This window comes from Euprymna scolopes, chromosome 26, assembly GCF_053919585.1.
Source record: "Euprymna scolopes isolate OS-2025 chromosome 26, ASM5391958v1, whole genome shotgun sequence".
In the NCBI taxonomy this organism is placed as follows: domain Eukaryota; kingdom Metazoa; phylum Mollusca; class Cephalopoda; order Sepiida; family Sepiolidae; genus Euprymna; species Euprymna scolopes.
Genome location: NC_136507.1, coordinates 33,944,243 through 33,967,561, shown reverse-complemented (window position 1 = coordinate 33,967,561; position 23,319 = coordinate 33,944,243). Strand labels below are relative to the sequence as shown.

The 23,319-nt window shown below is 33.5% G+C and overlaps 1 protein-coding gene across 1 annotated transcript in view; it reads right to left on the bottom strand.

Moving 5' to 3' along the window:
* The window catches only part of LOC145247979 (protein SpAN-like), a 301,691-nt gene that overhangs the window by 52,309 nt on the left and 226,063 nt on the right, over positions 1–23,319 (bottom strand). The window contains exons 18-20 of the mRNA XM_080109637.1: positions 19,807–19,947; positions 3,138–3,332; positions 2,793–2,949 (exon numbers count right to left, since the gene is read on the bottom strand). Coding sequence (XP_079965763.1) covers positions 2,793–2,949; positions 3,138–3,332; positions 19,807–19,947 — 493 coding nt within the window. The remainder of the gene's footprint in view (positions 1–2,792; positions 2,950–3,137; positions 3,333–19,806; positions 19,948–23,319) is intronic.

Sequence of the window (23,319 nt, the reverse complement as noted above, 5' to 3'; positions counted from 1 at the left end):
AGCGTCATATGTATTATTAATGCAGTAGGATACATCGGTTTTTCCATATTCAATATTTAGAATAAACATTGAAATATCTATGTTTCGTTTAATTTTTCAGAGCGTTAGCATTAAAAATATTACGAATGCCAGAAATTTTGTATCCTATTGTATTATAATATTATGAGCTCTGGTTAACGTTAATGCAAACCATTGAGCTTATTTCTTGTTACAATATTTATTTGTAAACAAGGATTTGAAACGCTTATTTTCCAAAATTGTATGCCTTTATTTAAGCACACACATATATAAACTTGTGTGTTTATAGTTATTAGTATTACGTATTATCTGTAACGTAAGTGTTTTTGATATAGATGTACATAAGAATACTTTGATAAGTATGTTTTAACTTAAATATGGATGGTATAATAAAATTGTGGGGTCTGCGTTCGCGCCTGGCCTCCATAGAATGGAAATAGGCACAAACTTTAATAAAGACTTTTCATATCTATCTGCGTAAGTATACTTTGATAATTATGTTTCAGTTTGAGGAAATATGGTATAATAAAATTATGGGGTGTTCGTTCGCGCCTGACCTCCATAGGATGGAAATAAGTCACAAAGTTTAACAAGGTTTTTTAATATAGATCAACAGAATATTGTGATAAGTGTTTCGGTGTGAACAGGTATGGTATAATAAATTATGGGGTTTGTCTATTTTATTTTAACTTTCATCATATTTTACTTAGGTTTTGATACCCCCGAATTCGAAGCTATCTCTTTACAACCCTTCCTTTTCATAACCTATTATACTTTCATAAATCAGAGTCCATTTTCTGTAGGCTGTTTTTGCACCCAGTGAACGACGGGTACTTTTGCTAGTATATATATATATATATATATATATATATATATATATATATATATATATATATATATATATATATATTCTCTCAACCGATTTATATACAGGAAGAGAAAGAGAAAAAAAGATGTTGATATAGTGAGATATAAAACTTGTGGTGATGACGTTTAAGACGTTCCCGTCGTAATATAACGACACATTCTGTTTATCAGAGTATACGTTTCATGTTGTCAACACGCATGCGCTGTCAGAACTGACCGAAATGTTGATGTCTGATATAATAAAGCTGACCTGAAATAAGAAACTTACCAAAACAGCAAAAAGAAACCGACTCATTCAGGAAACAGGGCCACTTTTTACACAAACACCAAAATGACATACATAAATATTTCAAACATGTATTTTATGGGTCCTTTTTGACTGATGAGTACACGTATCATTGTAAGATGCTCTGTACCAGAAGCTCTTCTGCTTTAGTTTGCCCTAGCAATTCTTGCGATAAACACTTGCTGAGCAAGGACGACTTGTGGAATCTCTAATATTATATAAAAGTCACTTTGTGTGTGTGAGTTCCTTTCTTATAGATCCCGAAACGACTGAGCCTCTCTTTTGTGAATTTCACACAAAGGTAATTTATATTTTTGTCAGTGTTTTTGGATAAGTTTTGTACAGAAATTCATGCCAAAAATATCTAAAATCGAAAGAGTCCGATCTTAAAAATTGAATCTCATCTCTTATAGATATATAAAATTTTCTACAATGGAATATTTTACGTTACACCGGTGTAACCTTAGTCAGAGTAACGTAAAATATTCCTCTGGAAAAAATCTTCTTTTTTTTTCTACAAACGAAGAAAGATACTTTTTAAGATCATTATGCCCAAATATCAGCTGACGTGATATTGTAAACAAACACACACGGAATATGGTGAACGACATTATTATTATTATTAGTAGTACTAGTATTATTAGTATTAGTAGTAGTAGTAGTATTTTATTTTATTTATTTATTTTTTTATTTATTTTTTGTTTTGTTTTTTTTTGCAAATTAGTTCACCGGGCAATTTATTCCTCGTAATACATACAAACTTGCTAAAATATCATGTTTAAGCGTATTATACGACCAGGCAACGCCGTGTGTCCAGTTCGTTAGAAATAAATGCGGATTTTGTTTAGTTCTTTCCCACTGCCAACATAAACACCAGGGTCGGAAAATATGATTGAAAAGTCAGCGCCCTCGGAGGAGGGGCTCTCTTACCTGCAAAAATGCCTGAGCAACCCCGTCGGCATTCCACGGTGAGGGCGCATCAGGGTGTTAGCACTAAACAAACCTATTCTAAAAACGAGAAGGCACAGCCAATGTGGGTGGACCTTCTAGAACTGCACAGAAATAAACTCCCGCCGCAAAATCAACAGGGATCATTACAGGAATGGTTAAATGTCTTCTGATTTCGGGAGTCCAGAATAAAAATCCTTAGTCGCCTATATCTTGCACAAATCTAAAAGACTTCGTTTAAATATGATATTTTAATTTGTCCAGATTGTGTATATATTATTATAAAGTCGTGATTTCAAAAGTAAAAACAAAGTATTTGAGTGTTTACAGCTAGAGCTGAAACCGTAGCATTCAAAGCTGGTGACGTTACCACTGTACCAAAGTAACACGCATATGAACCGATTAAAATAAACTAAGATGAATGTACCAATTGTAAACCGATTTAAAAAAAAATGCCCCTTTTTGACCCCTTAAAAACTATTATAACTGACTAAAGGATAAATCAAAGAGCGGTCAGTAAAATATCCAATGATTTGAGGACTCTGGCCTGCGACTTTTAGTTTCGGAGGAGATAGAGTTTGAAAATATGGAGACAGACACACAGACGGACATATAGCCTTTTATATATTAGATTAATTAAATTAGTGTTGCAAATAAGTGTTCACATACTTACGAAAGGGAAAGCATGAAAAGAAATTCCGATGGTCCGTCGGGTGACACGACAACGCTGTTAGAAACCTTGCAGGTTTTCTCAGCAACTGCGTAGTTGACACGTTCTTGGAAAAAGCGATAGCAAGATCCATTGCTGTAAGTCCAATGCAATGGGCATACTAGAAGTTAGAATATACGAACAAAAAAAATAATAATTTTTGAAAAAAAAATCGTGCAATTCAGTCAGAATGAAATTATGTAATTAAAATAAACACGAATAAAAAATATATATATTTAGTAATTAGTCCACCAGACGCTAGAAATATAGTGAAAGAAAAGAGATTGCAGTAAAATAATGTATACGCACTGCCACATACACGTCCGATGTCCCACTGTCCATTGGAGAGGCAAGATGTGTTCTGTTGCCATAGGTCTTCAGGATGGCAATGCACGAAGACTTCATCACCGACGCGATACGATCGTTTTCTCTGATAAAGAACGTTTCCATTTATCACCTCCGGAGATTTACATTTTTGTAGCACTCTTTTATTCGTTGTATTGGCTGAGAAAATAAGAAAAACAAAATAAATGAAATTTGGCTTAAGACGATACTTGTTCATAAGATTATGATTTCATATGATTTCATTTATAGCTTTAAGTGTTTTTGTTTAAAACATTTCTTATCTATCTGTCGATAGCTCAGACGGTAAGAAAAACGGGTGAACCGCTAAATGTTTTGGTTTCGATTCTAGCTTATGGCAGTCATTTTTTAAACTTTTGGAATCAGTACTATATATATATATATATATATATATATATATATTCTTCAGAATAAAATTATCTTACAATAAACTAGTATGGAAGCCTACTATTATAAGTCTTACAGAATATTATTGGCAGTAATATTCTATAATTACTATCCCATCTAAATAAAAAATTGCTTGATATACAAGATAGAGCAAATAAATAAAATTTAGTCATTCAATAAATTTTAAAAAATATGACGTGAAATGGTTAAATTTCAAATCAAAAGATTTTTATTATTCTATGTAAGACAAAGAATACATTTGAAATATTATAACTCCTTATCCTATAGGATTTCGATGTCTACCACCTCTTCAGAGGAGAAAATATTAGCAAATAGTTTTAATGGTTTACATGTTGTTTCTTTTTTATTAACTTCCCTTACTTTATGATATTTAAATGCTAAAAAAAAAATGTAATTGTGATTTTCCATGTTTCACTGATTTTAGCAAATAGTAATAGGGTGAATACTATTATAACTATTTGCTAATATTGTCTCCTCTGAAGAGATGGTAGACATCGAAATCCTATAGGATAAGGAGTTAAAATATTTCAAATGTATTCTTTGTCTTACATAGAATAATAAAAATCTTTTGATTTGAAATTTAACCATTTCACGTCACAAATTTTTAAATTTATTGAATGACTAAAATTTTACATATATATATATATATATATGTTCGGAAAAAAAATTATCCTCGAATGGCCTCCAGGCCTTGATAAATGGTATCTCCCTTAGTAAAAATGATGGTTCTCTATAATTAAAAGATTGATCATTACTACAGACAATTGCTACAATCAATATATTAATTAATTATTATTCTAGGAAACAAAAAATAAATAACAAAAACAAGAAACTTACATATAGTTGTAACTCGTCGTTTTTGTTTATTAATTCTCTCCGATTTGATTTTAAGAACTATTATAGATATCTATATTGTTAAGCATATAGTTATATTTCTTTTCTTACACATTGAGATTTTGGAAATTTTCGCAAACTCCCGTCAGGTTTTTCAACCAAATAGGGAATCATAAAAGTCACTAGAGAAATTTATAAAACAAAAATATAAAAACATGTGTATAATGACGTTGAATTTGTTTAAAAATGAGTGGTGAACCTTTTAATTTTTTGTTCTTTTATATTCTCGTGTGTATTGTTTCGTTCAGCTTGAATTTTTCTGGTGTTAAAGTTTTTTTTTTTTTACTTATATAAATAAATCAGTTGATGTTTGTGTGTGTGAATATTTAACCGATAAACTCATAAACTACTGGCCACATAACACTAAAAAAACAGGAAATGGTAATCACACACCAAAAATGGTTTATAATGAGTAAAATATTTGGTTGGATGGATGAAAAACGCTTACAGAAATATGTCGGCAAGTTGAAATGCAAAATATACATTAAAACTTACCGACGTATTTCTATTAATTTTTGCGTCAGCACAAATTTTAAGGTAGTTTGAAATGTTTTAATTTAAAAATGTTCTTATCAATCCGTCGCTTATTCAAACAGTAGAAAACGCGGCTGAACAGCTAAATGTTTTGGTTTCGATTATGACACTCAAGTCATTTTTTTTTTAACTTTTGGTTGGTTGGTTGGTTGGTTGGTTATTTTTGTTTTACGGCATATCAACCCTTTTCAGGTTATTTAATGCCGAATCCAGTGATTTTCAAGAAAGAATTTTTAATAGAATATATTTTTAAATCGGTTTCTATTTAACTCATAGTTGGGACATAGAACAGGTACTACCACTCCGGGTCAGGGTGGGCCTGGGAGCAATGGCAATTAAAGGATGGCTACACACTCCCTAAAGCCGCAAGCTGAGGCCTGGATATCGGATATAGTTTATATATATATATATATATATATATATATATATATATTTATATATATATATATATATATATATATATATATATATATATTGAGTAAGATGGTTGATAATTTATAATTAAAATTAAAAATCTGTTTCAATAAGGAAGAACAAACAAAATTAATAAATAGTACGATCGTTTCGGAAACGATGTTTTTATTGTGATAGACAGTAAGTCTTGGACAATAATTTTATGATATAGTTTTTTTTAAAACAAAGTCTCCTCATCAGCAAAAATATTGGTTGGGTGGTGACACCAAAAATAAACCTAGCATATATCTACATTACAACGAGAACTATTTTCTTTTCTTTTATTGTCATTGCATAAATGAATTTTCTAATACATTAAAATATACTCTGCTCTTTAGACTCTTCTTTTAATCCCATATATATATATATATATATATATATATATATATATATATATATATAAATGTGTGTGTCTGTGTGCATGTTCTATTGAACAGCACGGACAATTCCTGTTTGTGTTCTTACATAGGTCATGTATCGGTATGTGTTCGATAGGTATCGATAATGATAATCGAAATGATCCGATAAAAGAAGGAACAGGTTATTCTAATCAAAGTTAACACCTTACACACCCTTACATCACAGGTGCATTTGAGAAGTCTGATGACCACACAAGCCGAAATGCCTGACATATAAAATCAAGAGGTTCTTTGATATGACAGGGGCGCAAAATCAATGTTTAACTACTATTGCACCATGATACTTGACTTTTTCATTTTATACTTAAATACAAGGAATTGTGAAGTGTTGAAAATAAAGTTTTTACCGTTGTGTGCACAAAAATGTTCTCTTTTCCTCTGACAATCGACTTAACATTACGAAAAAGTCCATCATTCTTTTTCTCACTGACACAGGAAATACGTACAAAATGACTCCCAGTGAGCAGCAGCAGCAGCAGCAAAAAAAAAAAAAAATCTCCCCAATCAAAGAAATAGAGGATTTTTATATGCTCGAATTTGCCATATGCAAATTAAAACGCGGTCGAATTTGAGCATATGTGGCCTTTTTGTGTCCTATCAGTCGGGTTTCGAGTTTTGAGCGTCTCACACGCAACCCTTGGCTGCTTATTTCTGAGACTTTTGTCACACATTGTCACCATACAAACTGTAAAAACTGACATATACAATCAACAGTAAATTATTTTATATGACAGAGGCGCGTTTCAAATGTTTCTGTTCAGACACAATTAAAGCATGATAATTGACTTTTGCATTTTAAATTTCAATTTTATAAAATAAACACGAGATTCTTTACAGTGCAATGTAGACTACAACGTATTGTGAAAAAAGTCACTGCCGGGATGCAAGTGAAGCTTTCGCCCGCTGCACCGCAATAGGTTCCCAATGAGAAAAAGGCAATCAATACTAGGCAACGACGGGTTCCCTTCCTAGCTTATCATAATCGTAAGAAATTTATTTTAAAATGATATATAACAACTATATGTTATATATTTATGTAGCAAAACGTAGATACATCATATAGATTGTGATTTTTAAGGAAATCAATCGATCTCATTGAAAAATGGGCGATTTCATTTCATTTCGATTTCGATGACAATAAAAATATGGAAGTGTGAAACATTCGTTGATCATCATACAATTTGCGCAACTTCGGGTATCCCTACTAGTATATATATATATATATATATATATATATATATATATATATATATATATATATATATATATATATATATATATATATATACTAATGTGATTGATAATTTAAATATTAAAGTAGCTCTAGGATATTTTCCTATCGAGCTTATTATATATCTGAATTACAACGAGCACTGTTCTTTTTTGTATTTTAATTAGTAATTTTACTATCACATTAAAATACACTCTGCTCTTTAGACTACTGTTCTAACCCCCTTTAAATTAATATATATGTGTGTATGTGCGTGTGTGCGTGTGTGTCCACTGTTTTCCTGTGCACAAAAGTATTTCCTATTTTTCGAGTATATACGTACAAACAGAAAATTCATTTAATTATGCAACTATTTGATGATGGCTAAAATGATCTTCCCAGAGAACATGTGATTAATTAGGAACTAATTCCGTTACAATTGGCGTCTGATATGCCCTGGGAGCGCCGCTTTGTTCGCTTGACTGATTGCACATAATTCGCGATGTGAGCGATTACGCCACAGTCACGCGGATGCGGTTTACCAGTTGCCCAGGAGAACAAATGCTCGTTCTAAATAGATTATCTCCATTAATTTGGATTGCTTTTAAAATACAGCAACTAAACAAGGGGCAAATATACAAGCGGATTCATAAAGACTTTTTACATCGTGAATGTTTATAGATTCATGTAAATGATAGAACCATAACCGAAATATTGAGACATCCTCGGCCTGTCTATAGTCATGAAAACTGGAGCAGTGACCACTGATCACTAGAGGCAAGCAACATCACATACACTGGCCAGTATGTTATCGGAAAGTATTTTGCTAATTATTAGTGTTATAATAGAAGGGATGTGAAATTTCATAAAAATCGACCCAGCCATTTTTGAGTCAATGCTGAACGCAATCACAAACACAAAGTTCTTTAAATATATATATATATATATATATATATATATATATATATATATATATATATATATATATATATATACTAGCATGGGTGCCCGGCGTTGCCAAGGTGTTTGGAGTTGTGTGCTGAGCAAAAAAAAAAAAAAAAAAAAAAAAAAAAAAAACGGTCAATTTTTTAAAAGTTTAATCTCGATTATGACCTCTTAAAATTTATTGTTTGGGGCTCAAATCGAGTTATTACGTTTGATCCATGTTCAAGGAACCGATATCTAAAATTTCAAGTGTTTAGACCCCCAAATTGTCGGAGGAGTTTGGTAGAGTTCTCAAAAGTCAAATCGTGTAACTTTGACCCTTTAACAGCCAAATTTCTGGCCGAAAACCGATTACATCGATTTTCCCAAATCTCAGTACCCTGTATATCAAATTTCGAGTCTGTATATTTAAAATTAACAGAGTTATTGCGAAGAAAAATGTACACCGACACACAGACACGTTCACATATATATATATATATATATATATAAGTGAACGTGTCTGTGTGTGTGTCTTTGTACATTTCCCTACGCAATAACTCTGTCAATTTTAAGTCTACAGACTGGAAATTTGATATACAGGGTACTGAGATTTGGGAAAATCTTTATGATCTGTTTTCGGCCAGAAATTTGGCTGTTAAGTGGTCAAAGTTCAACGATTTGATCTTTGAGAACTCTACCAAACGCCCCCGCAATCTTTGGGTCTAAACACTTGAAATTTTAGATATAAGTTCCTTGGACATGGATCTAACTTACTAGCTTGATTTGAGCCCAAAACCAATAAATTTTAAGGGGTCATAATAGATGGTTGAAGTTTAAGAAAACTGAACGCTTTTTTTTCTCAGCATGCACCTATATATATATGTATATATATATATATATATATATATATATATATATATATAAAACCATCATTATTTAAAATCCCTAAAGATAGTAATGTTTCATTATTTCGGGAATCATAAGCGCAGGCTGTTACGATTACAGCCGGTCAAGAGATTCGAACTCTGCCATTAAGCTAGCTCTTACTCCATTAGCAAGGAACAAACCACACGACCAACGTTGACCGTGAGAAATACAGTTGAAATTTACATTTGTATACATGTGTGGACGGCTAGAGTGATCTTATACTTATAACACATGAGCTATAAGTGATCGAATTTAATTTCGACTTAGAGTGCTCAACAATAAGAACCGAGTTCTTAAGGGGGCTGACAATATATATATATATATATATATATATATATATATATATATATATATATATATATATATTGCCAGGCTCAACGCGGGTGATTACAGAAACATGTATGCACATATGTAGCCATCAATGTTTGTATAAATAAATTATATATATATATTTCAGACGATATTAAAAATATCGTTAAACTCACTACTCGTTCAAGCAGCCGCCAATAGCGTAATGGTTAGGAGCCTTGACTGCCGTACAAACGGTCGGGTTTCAATCCTGGCTTGAGGTAGTTGCCTGTCTAGCCGCACTGATGAGCTGTGAAACAGCGAAACAGTACTGTATGTGGATGACTATAGTGCTCCTCACCTTGAGTTGAGCATATTGAGAAGTGAAACACGAATTACCATTAGCATATAAGCGACGCTCTTTGTGTAAAACAAATCGAGCGGAGGTATTTCAGACGATATTAAAAATATCGTTAAACTCACTACTCGTTCAAGCAGCCGCCAATAGCGTAATGGTTAGGAGCCTTGACTGCCGTACAAACGGTCGCGTTTCAATCCTGGCTTGAGGTAGTTGCCTGTCTAGCCGCACTGATGAGCTGTGAAACAGCGAAACAGTACTGTATGTGGATGACTATATATATATATATATATATATATATATATATATATATATATATATATTTGTTTACTGTTTCTTGGGAAATAATTCCAACAAAGTGCTCGATTACAAAGAAAATAAACTTTTTCGCTATAAGAGCTTAATATTTATTTTTTTTAAATTGTACAGAAGGTCAGAAAAACATTGGTACCGTCGGTTTCAAGCCTTACATAAGGGGGCAGTTAATGGTAAATCATAAATAATGTTAGACTCTCGTCAGCCATGTTGTTTTCTGTTTGAGGAAAAGCAGGACCGCATATATTGTCTATAATGATGTTTATTTGTGTGCGAGTAAATTTAATTATATTTTATGATGGGTGCGTTTAAACACTACAGTAAGTTTTTTTTATTATTATTGTACTGTATATTTAGGCGAATAAGGTGACCGTCAGATAAAACAAGGTACAAAATGTTATCATATATTGGTTGTAGAAGACGAGTCATAAATCACGACACCATGTTTGTTTAGCTTAGGCTAGAGATTGCAATACTCGGTATCTTATGAAATATTGGTATTTAAAGATGATTTTTTTTAACATTAAGGGTCGTCTTATACGCTGAAATATACGGCATATATGTGCAAACTTTCAATGTAATGTGACATAAAAAAAAGGGCACGACTAATCTTTTGCTATATTTATTTTACCCGTTGTGGAACTGATATTCTTATATATTATATTCTCATATGTAATTTAAAAGTCAACGCGTTGTGCTAATCTAATTCGCGGTTGAGGATTTATTTAATAAATTACGTAAAAACGTCGTGGTTGCAAGAAAGTGAAGTTTTGCTAACACTAGCAGAGAGACTCGACGTTGCCAGTGATTGAATAGGGATCAATGTTTACCAATGTTCTAAACTTTCAATATTTTTATTATCATCGAAATCGTTGAAATCGCTCATTATTAATCAAATCGATTGGTTGATTATATCATGGAACCTACTCCGGTGCACCAGGGGAGGAAGTTTCACATGCATCTCCGCAGTGACTTAGTATACAAGACATTGTAGTTTACGTTGCACTGTAGAGAACCTACTGTTGGTTTGATAAATTATTTGCGTATAATAACTTGAATGAAATTTAAAATTCAAAAGTCAAGTATCACGGTTCAATTCTGCTCTAAAGAGAAACTTTTATTTCGAACGCGCTCCTGTCTTGTCAAAGAACTTACTGTTGATTTAATACGCCGGATCTTTCAGCTTGTACGAGAATAAAACTTTTCAAATGCATTTGTGGTATTAGATAGTGTAACGGTGTTAACTTATGTACAAAATCGAACTGTCCATGTTTTTTATCAGTTTTTTTTTCAATTATCGATTCTTGATACTTATAGGGATAATTCCAAAGCAAAACCTATCTACGAACATTTTTAGATACATAAGGTACATTTATGGCAAATTTCCAAAATATTGGCTCAGCAATTTGAGAGTATATAGGGAACGAGTTCACACACATACACACAGAGAAAATGTATTCTATATATAAGTAGAAATTAGAAAACTTTTCTTTTAGTATGTTGCTACTGTTAAAATCATATATATCATAATCACGTGGACACGCTGGTTCTCGTTCGATCACAGAAGTTAAGAAACGTTAAGCATGGCCATTATCAGATGGGTTATTGTTGTGGGGACGCCCACTAATTAGCATACATGGGTGAACAAGATATAGATAAAGGTATCAAGTCAGCAAGACCGGAGAGCTGTGTTCGAACGCCGGATAGGCAAGACGCATGTGCCAGTTGCTCCAAGAAAGACTTTAACACGCCCTCTGCCGGACAATCTTCCAACTGCAGTACAACTGCACCTTTGTAAATATGTATTGTCTTTTCGTCTTATTATATTTGTTATACCTTTACTTTCTGCGTTCGTGTTGTTATTTATACAGACACTACAGTTATTATATAGGCATTCCATGCATTTTACGTTGCAAGACGTGGACACCGTTTTGCAAAATCCTAACATCGTCATGGCCCCCTGACCGCAATATACATATGATTTGGGACCGCTTGTAAATTTGATATCCACTATCGAAAAATCTGGTCTATGTTGAATATCGTTGGCGAGCATACTGATTTGGTCAACATAATATAATTTTTTCGATAGAGTCATACGAGAATTAAGTATGAAGCGTATATAAAGTTACTTTGGGAAGATCCCCTTCCAAATGAAAAACAACTGGTTGTCCTCAGCCGAGAAACCTTGAAGATATCAATCAGCTCAAGTATCTTGGCTCTATCATAACCGCAACAAGTTGGTGGGGGGGGCATTCTCAACCGCACAAACAATGCTTGCACCGCCTTCTATCTACTTCGATAACAAATTTGGTCTCGAAATGAAATAAAGCTGAACGACAAAGACAGGATATACCAGACTCTTGTTTTATAGCTGCGAGATTTGGCCTATGCAAGGTGAAGGTATGCGACAATCACTGCCTACTCCACACTCTCTGTATCTGCTGAAAGCAGTTTGTCTCCAACAGTAAAGTTCATTAATTTATTTATTGTGGACTATTATCCTCATCTTATTTAGTTGTTCTTTCACGACGTTTCGGCAAAAAACGTAGTGAAACGAAAACAACTATGGAAGGCAGTAATTGCCGAGGGTGCAGTTAGGAGATTCAGAGTTCCTATCCGTCGCGGTTACCACCTGACGAATGCTAGAGGAATAGTTGGCCGAAACATCGTGAAACAACGACTAAATGAGATGGGGGAAATAGTCCGCAATAAATAAATTAATAAATAACACTCTCAATAATAACTTCCAATTAAATAGTAAAGTTCATGTTCGGTGCAAGATCCACTCTCTCCAAAAATGCCTTCCTTGAATCTGTCTTGCCCTTCAACGACACCCAGGTGATGTAATCCGTGAAGTCATTAACCCAACACTACGACCCAGCTGGAAGAAACGCCGTAGTGGCCAACTCACAACCTAGCTCAGGAGGTGAAGCAGAATTCTAAACTGATTCTGGTCCCTCGTCTTTATGGCTTGCACTCATAACAGAAGCAGCCTTTGATCGCCGTGTTTAGTCCGTCAATGTTAAGGACGTGAGGAACTTGCTGGAAAGAGCCGTATCAAAAAACCCAGAGTTAATTCCGCAACGGTAGCTCTATAACAAGTGCTTTATAACTATGGCTCTATAACAATGATTCTATAACTATGATTCTATAACTATGGCTCTAGATCTATGATTCTATAACTATGGCTCTATAACTATGATTCTATAACTATGGCTCTAGATCTATGATTCTATAACTATGGCTCTATAACTATGATTCTATAACTATGGCTTTATAACTATGGCTCTATAACTATGGCTCTATAACTATGGCTCTATAAGTATGACTCTATAACTATGGCTCTATAACTATGGCTCTAGATCTATAACTCGATAACTATAGCTCTATAACTATGATTCTATAACTATGGCTCTATAACTATGACTCTATAACTATAGCTCTATAACTATAGCTCTATAACTATAGCTCTATAACTATGGAGCGTATTCACTGTACTTTTATGGAGAATGCCACATTTAGCCAAGCAAGATCGCTATTGTTGATGAGAACCTACAATCATATTTAGTTCTGCTCTGCTTAAGTATAGCAAGGAATATAGTTTATAACAATCGAATATTAAAGCTGACCCACGAGCGAATTTGGGTTGAATTGGAAAGGTCAGCAAGGGTATTTAAGTACAGCGTATCGACTGACATACATTTCGGTTTTATATAAAGGACACATTTGCATCCGTCTGAAGTATTATAGATGTATTAATTATTGTAAATATGACATTGTTGTGACCGAGTGACTCGTAAACTATATTGAACTAGAATAATACCCGTCCTAGGACGGGTAAAACTTATTTCCCGAAAAGAACAGTTTTGCGCCATATTTATGCGCTTTACAAAGACTAAAATCAAGATATAATGCTACTAAACCATATGCCTAGAATCCTGATTATAGTCTGGATAATGTACAGGGGTTAATGGATAATTCTTGAAAATATTTACAATTTACGGTTTATTCCAAAGGTATCTTGCGAAGAAATGAAAATTCAGGAAATCTTGTTTAATATGACTCATATGATTATTAATCAAATAGTATATCGTGCTTATATTGTTACTAGCAGGGAGTTCCGATGTTGTCCGGGATTGAATGAGGATCAATAAATGTTCCACGCTTCCAATAGTATTAATTTCATGAAAATTGGTTAAATCGCCTATTTCTCAATCAAATCCATTGATTGGTTGCTCTAGTTCGGGAGCAGTCTTAATGCACCGAGAGGAAGCTTCACATGTCTCCTCGCGACGACTTAATTGTTATATGTTTTCTGTTTTATTTTGGCCAAATGTTAATTATTTTTATATTGGTTGCAGTTCTTTAATATATATTTATTATTTTACTTTTCGTAACATATTTATTCGTCCATGCATGTATTCATTGAAATATAGACTAAATAGATTTGAAAATTTCTCTTCTTTTTACTCCTCCCCAACTTCCTCCCTCTCTCGTACATATCTCGTATTCTTAAAACATCACGAAATCCACCTGTAAATAACGAGAGAAGCGTTTTAAAAACGGCTCATTTTTAAACTTTGTCCGGAACGCTGACCTGAATCAAAAGAAAAAGATATCTTTAATATTTTTCATTCAGACGGAAGGTGTTTAAAGATAAGTTGTTTAATTGTTATGTTTTCAGTTTTATTCTAAGCAAATGTTTATTGTTTTCATATTCATTGCACTTATTTAATTGATATATATATATTTTTTATTTAGTAACAGATTCTCTCGTCCATACATGTATTCCTTAAAATATAGCAAATTGATTTGAAATATAGCATAAATCGATTTTTAAAATCCTATTTTTTCAGTTAGAGGTTATCCTAATCACCATACATTCAGTTTAACCCGTAAACTGGACTTATATTAAGTACATTACTTAATATTATTATTATTATAATACATTGTATTTTACATAGTACTGTAAAGAGCCTACTGCTTATTGTATTTAATTATTTTACATAAGACCTTTAATTAAGGTATAAAATGCAAAAAGTTCAGTATGATGGCTCAGTTGTTTTCTAAGCAAATCCGTTTATATTTCAAGCGTGCCATTCTCTTATCAAAGAATCTACTTATACGTCAAATCTTTTTGGTTGTGCAGTAATAAAATATCTTAAATGTACTTGCAATATTAACTTTGGTCAACATTGAACTAGTTTTTCCTTTAATACAATTTTGTCAATTATAGATTTCCGATACTTATCGGAGACATTCCGACACTCATCCGATCTAAGAACACTTCCAGACACATAAAGTACATTTGTGTTAAATTTCATAAAAATCGGCCCATCTCTTTTGGAGTCCATAGAGAACTCATACACGCACAAACCCACACGTACATGCTATGAGGGAGTTGATGCGCGATCCCTGTATTTTTTTGCCAATATAACACATTGATATCCGATGTAAGAACTCTTCCAGACACATAAAGTACATTTATGTTAAATTTCATAACATATTGATATAGTGTGTAAGAAAACGGGTGAAAGAAATTGAGAGTAAGAAACACATCAGGTTTACCTACAGCGATGGCGAGGGGTGCCATCATAAAAACTCATATGAAACCGAGATGACCCCAATCAGAACAGATACAGACTTCGATTCCACTTAAGTAGAAAAAAGTACCCTGAGTACCAAGGTCCAGGTTGGTTCGTTGGTTGTTTTTGTTTTACGGCATATCAACCCTTTTCGGGTTATTTAATGCCGAATCCAAAGATTTTGAAGAAAAAAATTTTCATAGAATATATTTGTTGTTTTCAAGTCGGTTTCTATTTAACCCATAGTTGGAACCCTAACAGGTACTACCACTCTGGGTCAGAGTGGACCTGGGAGCAATGGCAATTAAAGGGTGGCTCCACACTCCCTAAAATCCACAAGCTGGGCCTTACCATTGGATATAGTTTAAGGTCATATCCAGGACCCCCATTGAGGGACTTTTAATCTCTGAAGGGGGGGGGATGCAGTCGGTGTATTCTAATGCCCCACCGACAGGGCCCAAGGTCCAGGAGATGAAATAATAAAACAAATGAAATTGAAGTCAAGGATGAGAGTTCATATACAAGCGTTGTTTTAATTTGAATAAAATAAATTACGCATCAAGTGCGCTTGAAAGCCAAATCATAACGTAATAATAGGAAAATAAAAAAATATTTTACTTGTTTGAAATTTATCACAAATATATTTCAGAGGTATACTCCATCTTCAGTGTGTTGTTTTGTTTCTTTTATTTCCTTTTCTTTTTCCTCGCCATGTGGTAAATTTGGAGAAAGAAGTCTATTTGTAAAGAGCCGCGCGTTGTATCTAGCGGTTGTATTTTGAAATGTTGTAACTGTGCGTAGGCAACGTGAGAATAACGTCAAGGATGAGATTTCATATAGAAACGTTGTTTTAATTTGAATAAAATAAAACACGCATCTAGATGGTTGAAAATAATAATAATAATAATAATAATAATAATATTATAAAAAAACGAATGGTCGTCCCTAGATAGGTTGATTACAATTTTTTGCCGAAAAAAAAAAACTGGAAGAACTGCCCTCGAAAAAACAAAAACGTTGACCCCATAAGTGCCAACGGTTAAAAGTGATGTAATTGAAATAAAAAGGGAAAAAATATTGTAGATAGAGATATGAACTTAATAACCGTATCGTGGGATTTTTTTTTTTTTTTGACGAACTATTATTGGAGTAAAGGTTTAACCCAAGATCAAACTAGGCAATAGTTCAAGGGGAGATAACATGGAAAAAAATCTAAGTAGAAGATGAGTAATCGCCCTTGACTTGAACTGAACTTTTGTTTTCAAAATGAACTACAAAAGGACACATATATAACCATTTCTTGTGTAGACATATAAGAACTTTTGCATAATTAGTGCATGCTGCATGAACTTTAATTCTTTTACAGGTCGACTGATAGTCAACGAAAACCCCTGTACAAACTTGTTGGCTTTGCTAAGCGATGAAGTATCGCTGGACGTTGTCTGTCAGCGAAAAAAGAAGCTACGAGGCTGATTAAGGATAGGTCAGTGACGAGCGCGAACCGTATGCACGGTGAAAACTCAACTATGCCATTTGGAACGTAGGTGAACTAAGGAAACGAATACAATCCAACCATTTGTGATGGTCAAAAATTACATCAGTAACGGTTAAATTAGAGCTGAATTAGAGCTGTTTATGATGTAAAAAATCCCAGACAGCCTCCGATTGTCTTGTTAATTCAGGTTGTTTGGTTGATGATACAAGTTAAAAGAAGGAAAAATAACTTAAGCTGGGCAATTTAGGGATTGATGATGATGATAATAATAATAATCTTTTGTGGATGAAACCATTCCATGATGTAGAATATAGGCACAATTGTTTTCTATCGGATATGAACTTGGAGCAAAGGTTTCGAGGTGTCCTGTGCAAGAAATTTCTGATGGAAAGTTACTTAATACACAAAGGTGATTTTACCAATTTAGTCAATCAGAGCGAATTCAATTCTGACGCTATGAAGATAGATTGGCTGAATGAAACCCCAGACCTCTTCCGCCCTTACCCGTTACCTTACTATAAGAAGATTGCGGAGCGGTTTTTTAGCGAGTTTTTTTAGCAATTGAGTGTTGAGTTTGGACGCTCTTCCATTCAGATTTTACATTGGCGGTCTCTAGCAAACTATTCAGCCAATTTTTGGTCTAAACTTTTGAAATGTTACATGAAGGGTAATCAGACACGCAGCATGCTTTTAAATAAGTTGTTGAGCGAAAATTTGGCTGTCAAGAGGTGAATATTGCAAGATCGTATCTTTGCACATTCTACCCAACTCCTCCGTCAATTTTGGGTCGAAGCACTTGAAATTTTAGATGTAGGTTACCTGGACATGAATCAAACCTTTTAATATATATATAAAATATATATATGAAGTTATGAACAGTACATAGTGCCCGATCAAAGCCAGGCTGAACTGCTAGTGTATTAATATTTTAAAGGTGCTGTGCTCAGAGTATTGTAGATAAACGATAAACTCGATAGGTGTAATTACCTAGAGCTATATTAATAGAGAGTTGAAAGATTAACAATTGTGAAATTATTAATCGGCTTCATAAGGAGAAATATAAAAGAAAAGCAGATTATGTGCACGATCGTTTTGGAAACGATATCTGGTTATTCACTTAAATATTTACAAATAAAATATGTAGAAATTGCATTTGTTGTCTTTCCCAATCCTAACCCTCCCCCCCCCCATTTGTGCTGATGAGGAGACGATATATAAAAATATTCATTTTTAATTATTTTTTCTTGTAAATATTTAAGTGAATAAATGGATATCGTTTCGAAACAATCGTGCACATAATCTGATTATGTAATGTTTCTCCTTCTGAGGCAGATTGATGATTTTACAGTTGTTAATCTTTTATCCACTCTCTCTTTCACTCTCTCCTTATATATATATATATATATATATATATATATATATATATATATATATATATATATATATATATAGTTGTAGCATGAATTTTAGGAATCTTATACATACATATATATATATATATATATATATATATATAAGATTCCTAAAATTCATGCTACAACTGTACGTAGTCGTAAGTTATACTTTTCTTAGGGTTAAACGTTCAATTCTCAGTATGAGCAACACAAATTCAGTTGCGAATTCCTTAGGACTACATTTGGGGAAAACCTACCTCGTCAGAATGCGTAACGTTGTACACATTTATACGATCTCGTTACATTTTAACAAACACAACACGTTGTAGACTCCGTCACAATGAAACTGAAGATAGGGAAAAAAAACTTAACGCCAATTCTTGACTTCGTATAGAAGGTATGCGGTTACATTGACTGAAGATGAAAACAGTAGTCCGAAGAATCTAAATATTATGGCGAATCAATCCTCATCTCAAAATTCAAACAATGAACAAAGTTGTCAAAAATATTTTCACAGAATGAGATAGGATAGAATTTTTCCATATTATAAATTATATTTTAAGCGTTTTCATTTATTTGTATGATCGATAACGCAAGCTGTAACGTTGTATACCATTTTTTTCCAATGTCGTTTTATTTTAACAGCCCAAACATTTTGTAGATTCCGTCGCAAGTAAATAGAAGATAGGAAAAACAGGCGAAAAAAAAACTCAACTCTCATTCTTCTTTTGTTTAATAAAACGCGTTATATCTGGCATTTCTGAAAACGCATTTTTTTTCTAAATATTTAAACAGTTCATCTCTCCATTTCTGGCCGTGCGTGGCTTTTTATCTTGCCTGTAACACGTGACACGTGTTCCGAACACTTCTCCGAACACTCGTATCTCGAGCACTTTCTTTTACAACTCCTCCGTGTTACGAACAGGTTTTCGAACACGTCTCCAATGCGTGATTCTCCAAACACCGACCACGCCTCCTGCGAACATTGCTGTCCTTCGTGTGTCCTTTTTACCTCTGCTGTGACGTCACATCGCCCAGTTGGCTTTGCATGCTGCTGCTGCTGTTGCTACACAAGTATCAGCGGCTCTGTTAGAAAAGAAGCACTCTGGATTAAAATAAAATAGCTCAAGTCTAAAAATATTTTTTCTGCACTGGCTGAAAATAGAAGAGAATAAATTACGCGCAGCATTAGAACAGATGCTACACTTTCTTCTTAGCCAAAAGACAATATATCTTGTTTGTTGCAAAGTAAAGTTATTTTTGTTTTTAGAATAAATCCATTGTAATTAGCATAGTAAATACGTCCCTTCATCTCTTTATGGGGCTCTATCTGTTTTACATTGCTAAACGCGTAGATTGAATGGACGCATTTTAAGGATAGAACCGTGGTTTAATTTTTTAAAAATACCTTTGGTGTTCTTGAAAGTAAGTGGAAACGGAAACTTGCAGGATGAATGGCAGAGTTTCATCGCCGACACGTTCTGACTGCAAAAGTTTTCGTTTTGAAGAAGTATGCTCTTACAATTTGGTATCAAGTCATACGAACCAGCTGAAAAAGGGGAGACGAACAAACGTTACATAAAAACAAACGTATGACATATTATTCGCATACGTTGCTAAAAAATTCTAAATGAACAACAGATCACTATATGAGCGTTTACGGATTTGTTTAGATATCAATTCACTTCATCAGTAATTCATATATATATATATATATATATATATATATATATATATATATATATATATATATATATGAATTTTAAAATGGATACGATTCGACGTTATGATGTGAAAAGGAAGCGGAAGACCGGAGGCTCGACATTTCGCCCGTATTATGCGGGCTTTTTCAGTGTAACCACACCTCTTGAAAAAGCCCGCATAATACGGGCGAAACGTCGAGCCTCCGGTCTTCCGCTTCCTATTCCATCATACATATATATATATATATATAGATATATATATATATATATGTTTGTGTGTGTGTATATATATTTGTGTGTGTATGTATATATATATATGTGTGTGTATATACATATATACACACACACATATATATATATATATACAGGCGTGTGTGTGTGTGTGCGTGTGTGTGTGTGTGTGCGTGTGTGTGTGTTATATTTCCCTTCCTTTGGGAATAGGGTACGATTATGAATATATCCAGTATCAAATAATCCTTGTAAACTGTGAAATTTACTTTGTGTATGAAAACCAAAAAGAGAGATATAACATATGAGAAATATTTGGAATCAAGTCTCCCCTTGTTGTTATTTCAGATCATTTGAAACCACATCAGCAAGTTTTAGTCTCGCCTTCATCAAGACCAGAGGTTTTGGAGAAATATCAGATATTTCGTAATTCATATGCAAAACTAGGAAAACAGATGACTATGATTAAAACATTTTATGACTGCAATAAAAGTCCCCAAAATGGGCTCGGATGATGGATGATCCTCTAATGTGCGACCTTTAGCACAAATGGCATATCGTCCACTACACAATTCAGGTCATTACCTTTCCAACGAGCTATTGTTTTTTTTTTTTTTAATTCTGATCAATAGTCGCTTAGAGTTTGAATTTAGAAATTTGCCAAAAAAGTTGGTATATCTATATATGGATATATCTATATTGGTTGCCAAATTCAATATTGAAATGCTTATAACTTTAGTTCTATGGGACAAAACTACATGAAATTTGCAGGCTTTGTATTCTGTCGTTAAAACTTTATGACAACTGCTGAAAAATATATTTTCAGCCAATATAATATGCCCAAATTTGCCGACATTTGTATATATAGAGTACTACAGGTCAGCTTCATTTTGTCTGCGTCAGTTGTTTCCCCTGTGTCTTTGCCAGGCCATTAATATAAACTCTTAATAATAAATAATAAATCTTTGTTTTTTACAGTCTCAGATTTTAATGTTATGACACCATTTCTGCACGAATTAAAATATATTTACGCGTCTTTTTCGACCGGGTTTCGCCCGGGTGTGGTATTAATATATTTTGAGTAGAATTCTTCTATTAGAATTGCTTGTGGCAATCTTCTGGTCCATGTAGGGGTAACCCTACTAGGGCAAGCTGGCAAATCACTATTCAGCTCCCATTTCCCACCTCTCAGGAGCTGGTCCCCTTTTCCCTTCCCCCTCCCTTCACTCCCCACATTAAAAATCGGCCTTGTCCTAATTTGCTCGGTGGGAGAGCAAATAAATACCGCCTCTTTGCTCGCCCTCTATCCTCAACAACAGTACAGAATTATCATTTACGCCTCCACTCTATTCTGCTCTATCATCGACCACATTACTCTATATAGACATTTTCTGCATCCCTGGATATTTTTAAAGAACACGTTTTTGAATCCCTTATTGTGTCTACCCAATACGAACCTCATACTCTCAGCGGATTTCTGCAACATTAATTATTGGACATTGCTGAGTTAGTTTTTTTTAATGTTTTTCTATAAACTTTTACTTTTCTTCAAAAACGTTTATAACTACCGTTTTAAAATATTGTGCCAGCGAGCAAAGTTAAACTTTTATCTATATATTCCTAATGTTTTTTCCTGTGAGGAGAAAAGCTTATCTTTGAAATTGTATGGAATAGGAGATTTTTCTCATTTTTTTTCTCGTATTCTTTGTTTATTCTACAATATCTTGACGTCTATATACTTATATATATATATATATATATATATATATATATACATACACAAACACACACACACACACACATATATATATATATATATATATATATTTACATTAGAAAAAATTATATGGTGAAGACACTGGATATACTAATAATTTTAAGATCCGGACTTGTTCAATGAAAGAGAAACTTTATTAAGTCGTCTGACGAATACTTCCTGTCTTGACCGATCATCTGTCCGTAACATTAGCGTGTCCAGTGTCGCGACCATGTAGATTTGTCTATAGTGATCATTTTTTTTATTGAACACTGCTGATTACATCGGTAAATTTACGAATTTTCTCTCTTGAATACCTATATTTTGGTGTATATATATATATATATATATATATATATATATATATATATATATATATATATGAGCAGTGAATTACTATTTTATTTTAGGTCAGACTACAACAAAAATAGAATATCAAATTAGTTTTTAATTACAATTGGCGTTTAAAGAATGTACTTTGTCTATATCCGGATTCTAATTACTCAAGTATTGTTTAATAACGAAATCATTTGTAATTATCCATTTAACCGGACAACAATTACTTTCATTCTCATAAACATTATAACACGTGTTGCGCATACTACCCAGCCAAATAAAAGCTCATCATTGTCGGGTTTCCAAAGTTGAATCCTAATTGAAGCTGACCATTTACACTTTGCATTTGCTAAGTCACATTTCAATTTTTATTGCTACAATAGGCTATTCGGAATATAATATCGTACTGCGTTTTTTCTTTTACTCTTTATTCACTCCGAATCAGGGGAAATTCCACTGAGTTGTAATGGGGCTCCTAATCGGAACCAGATTTGCCGGGATACTATGTAGGGAGTTGACCAGCTAGATGTCTGTTCACATTACATTTGAACTTCTGCATGTCAGTACGGTCAGGGATGCAGGTGCCTAGGAAGGAATTCCAAAGTCTAGCAGTTTGAGGGAAGAAGCTATTTGAGTATGAGGTTTTATGGCATATAGGAATATTTACGGTGTAGGGGTGGGATTTTGCTGCCTGTCTGGTAATAATGTAAACGAAAACGTTTTAGAGTATTCAGATCCCGCATGTCAGGCATCTGGGTCATTGCAAGCTTATCTGCGGATCACACAGTAATCAGATTTGAAAGAGTGCAAAGAGGAAACTAAACGCCAAAAAGCAACAGATTGAAAAGCAAGTATTTTTTTCTGCGCTCTTCTCTTTGTTATGAAAAGCAAATAAGAA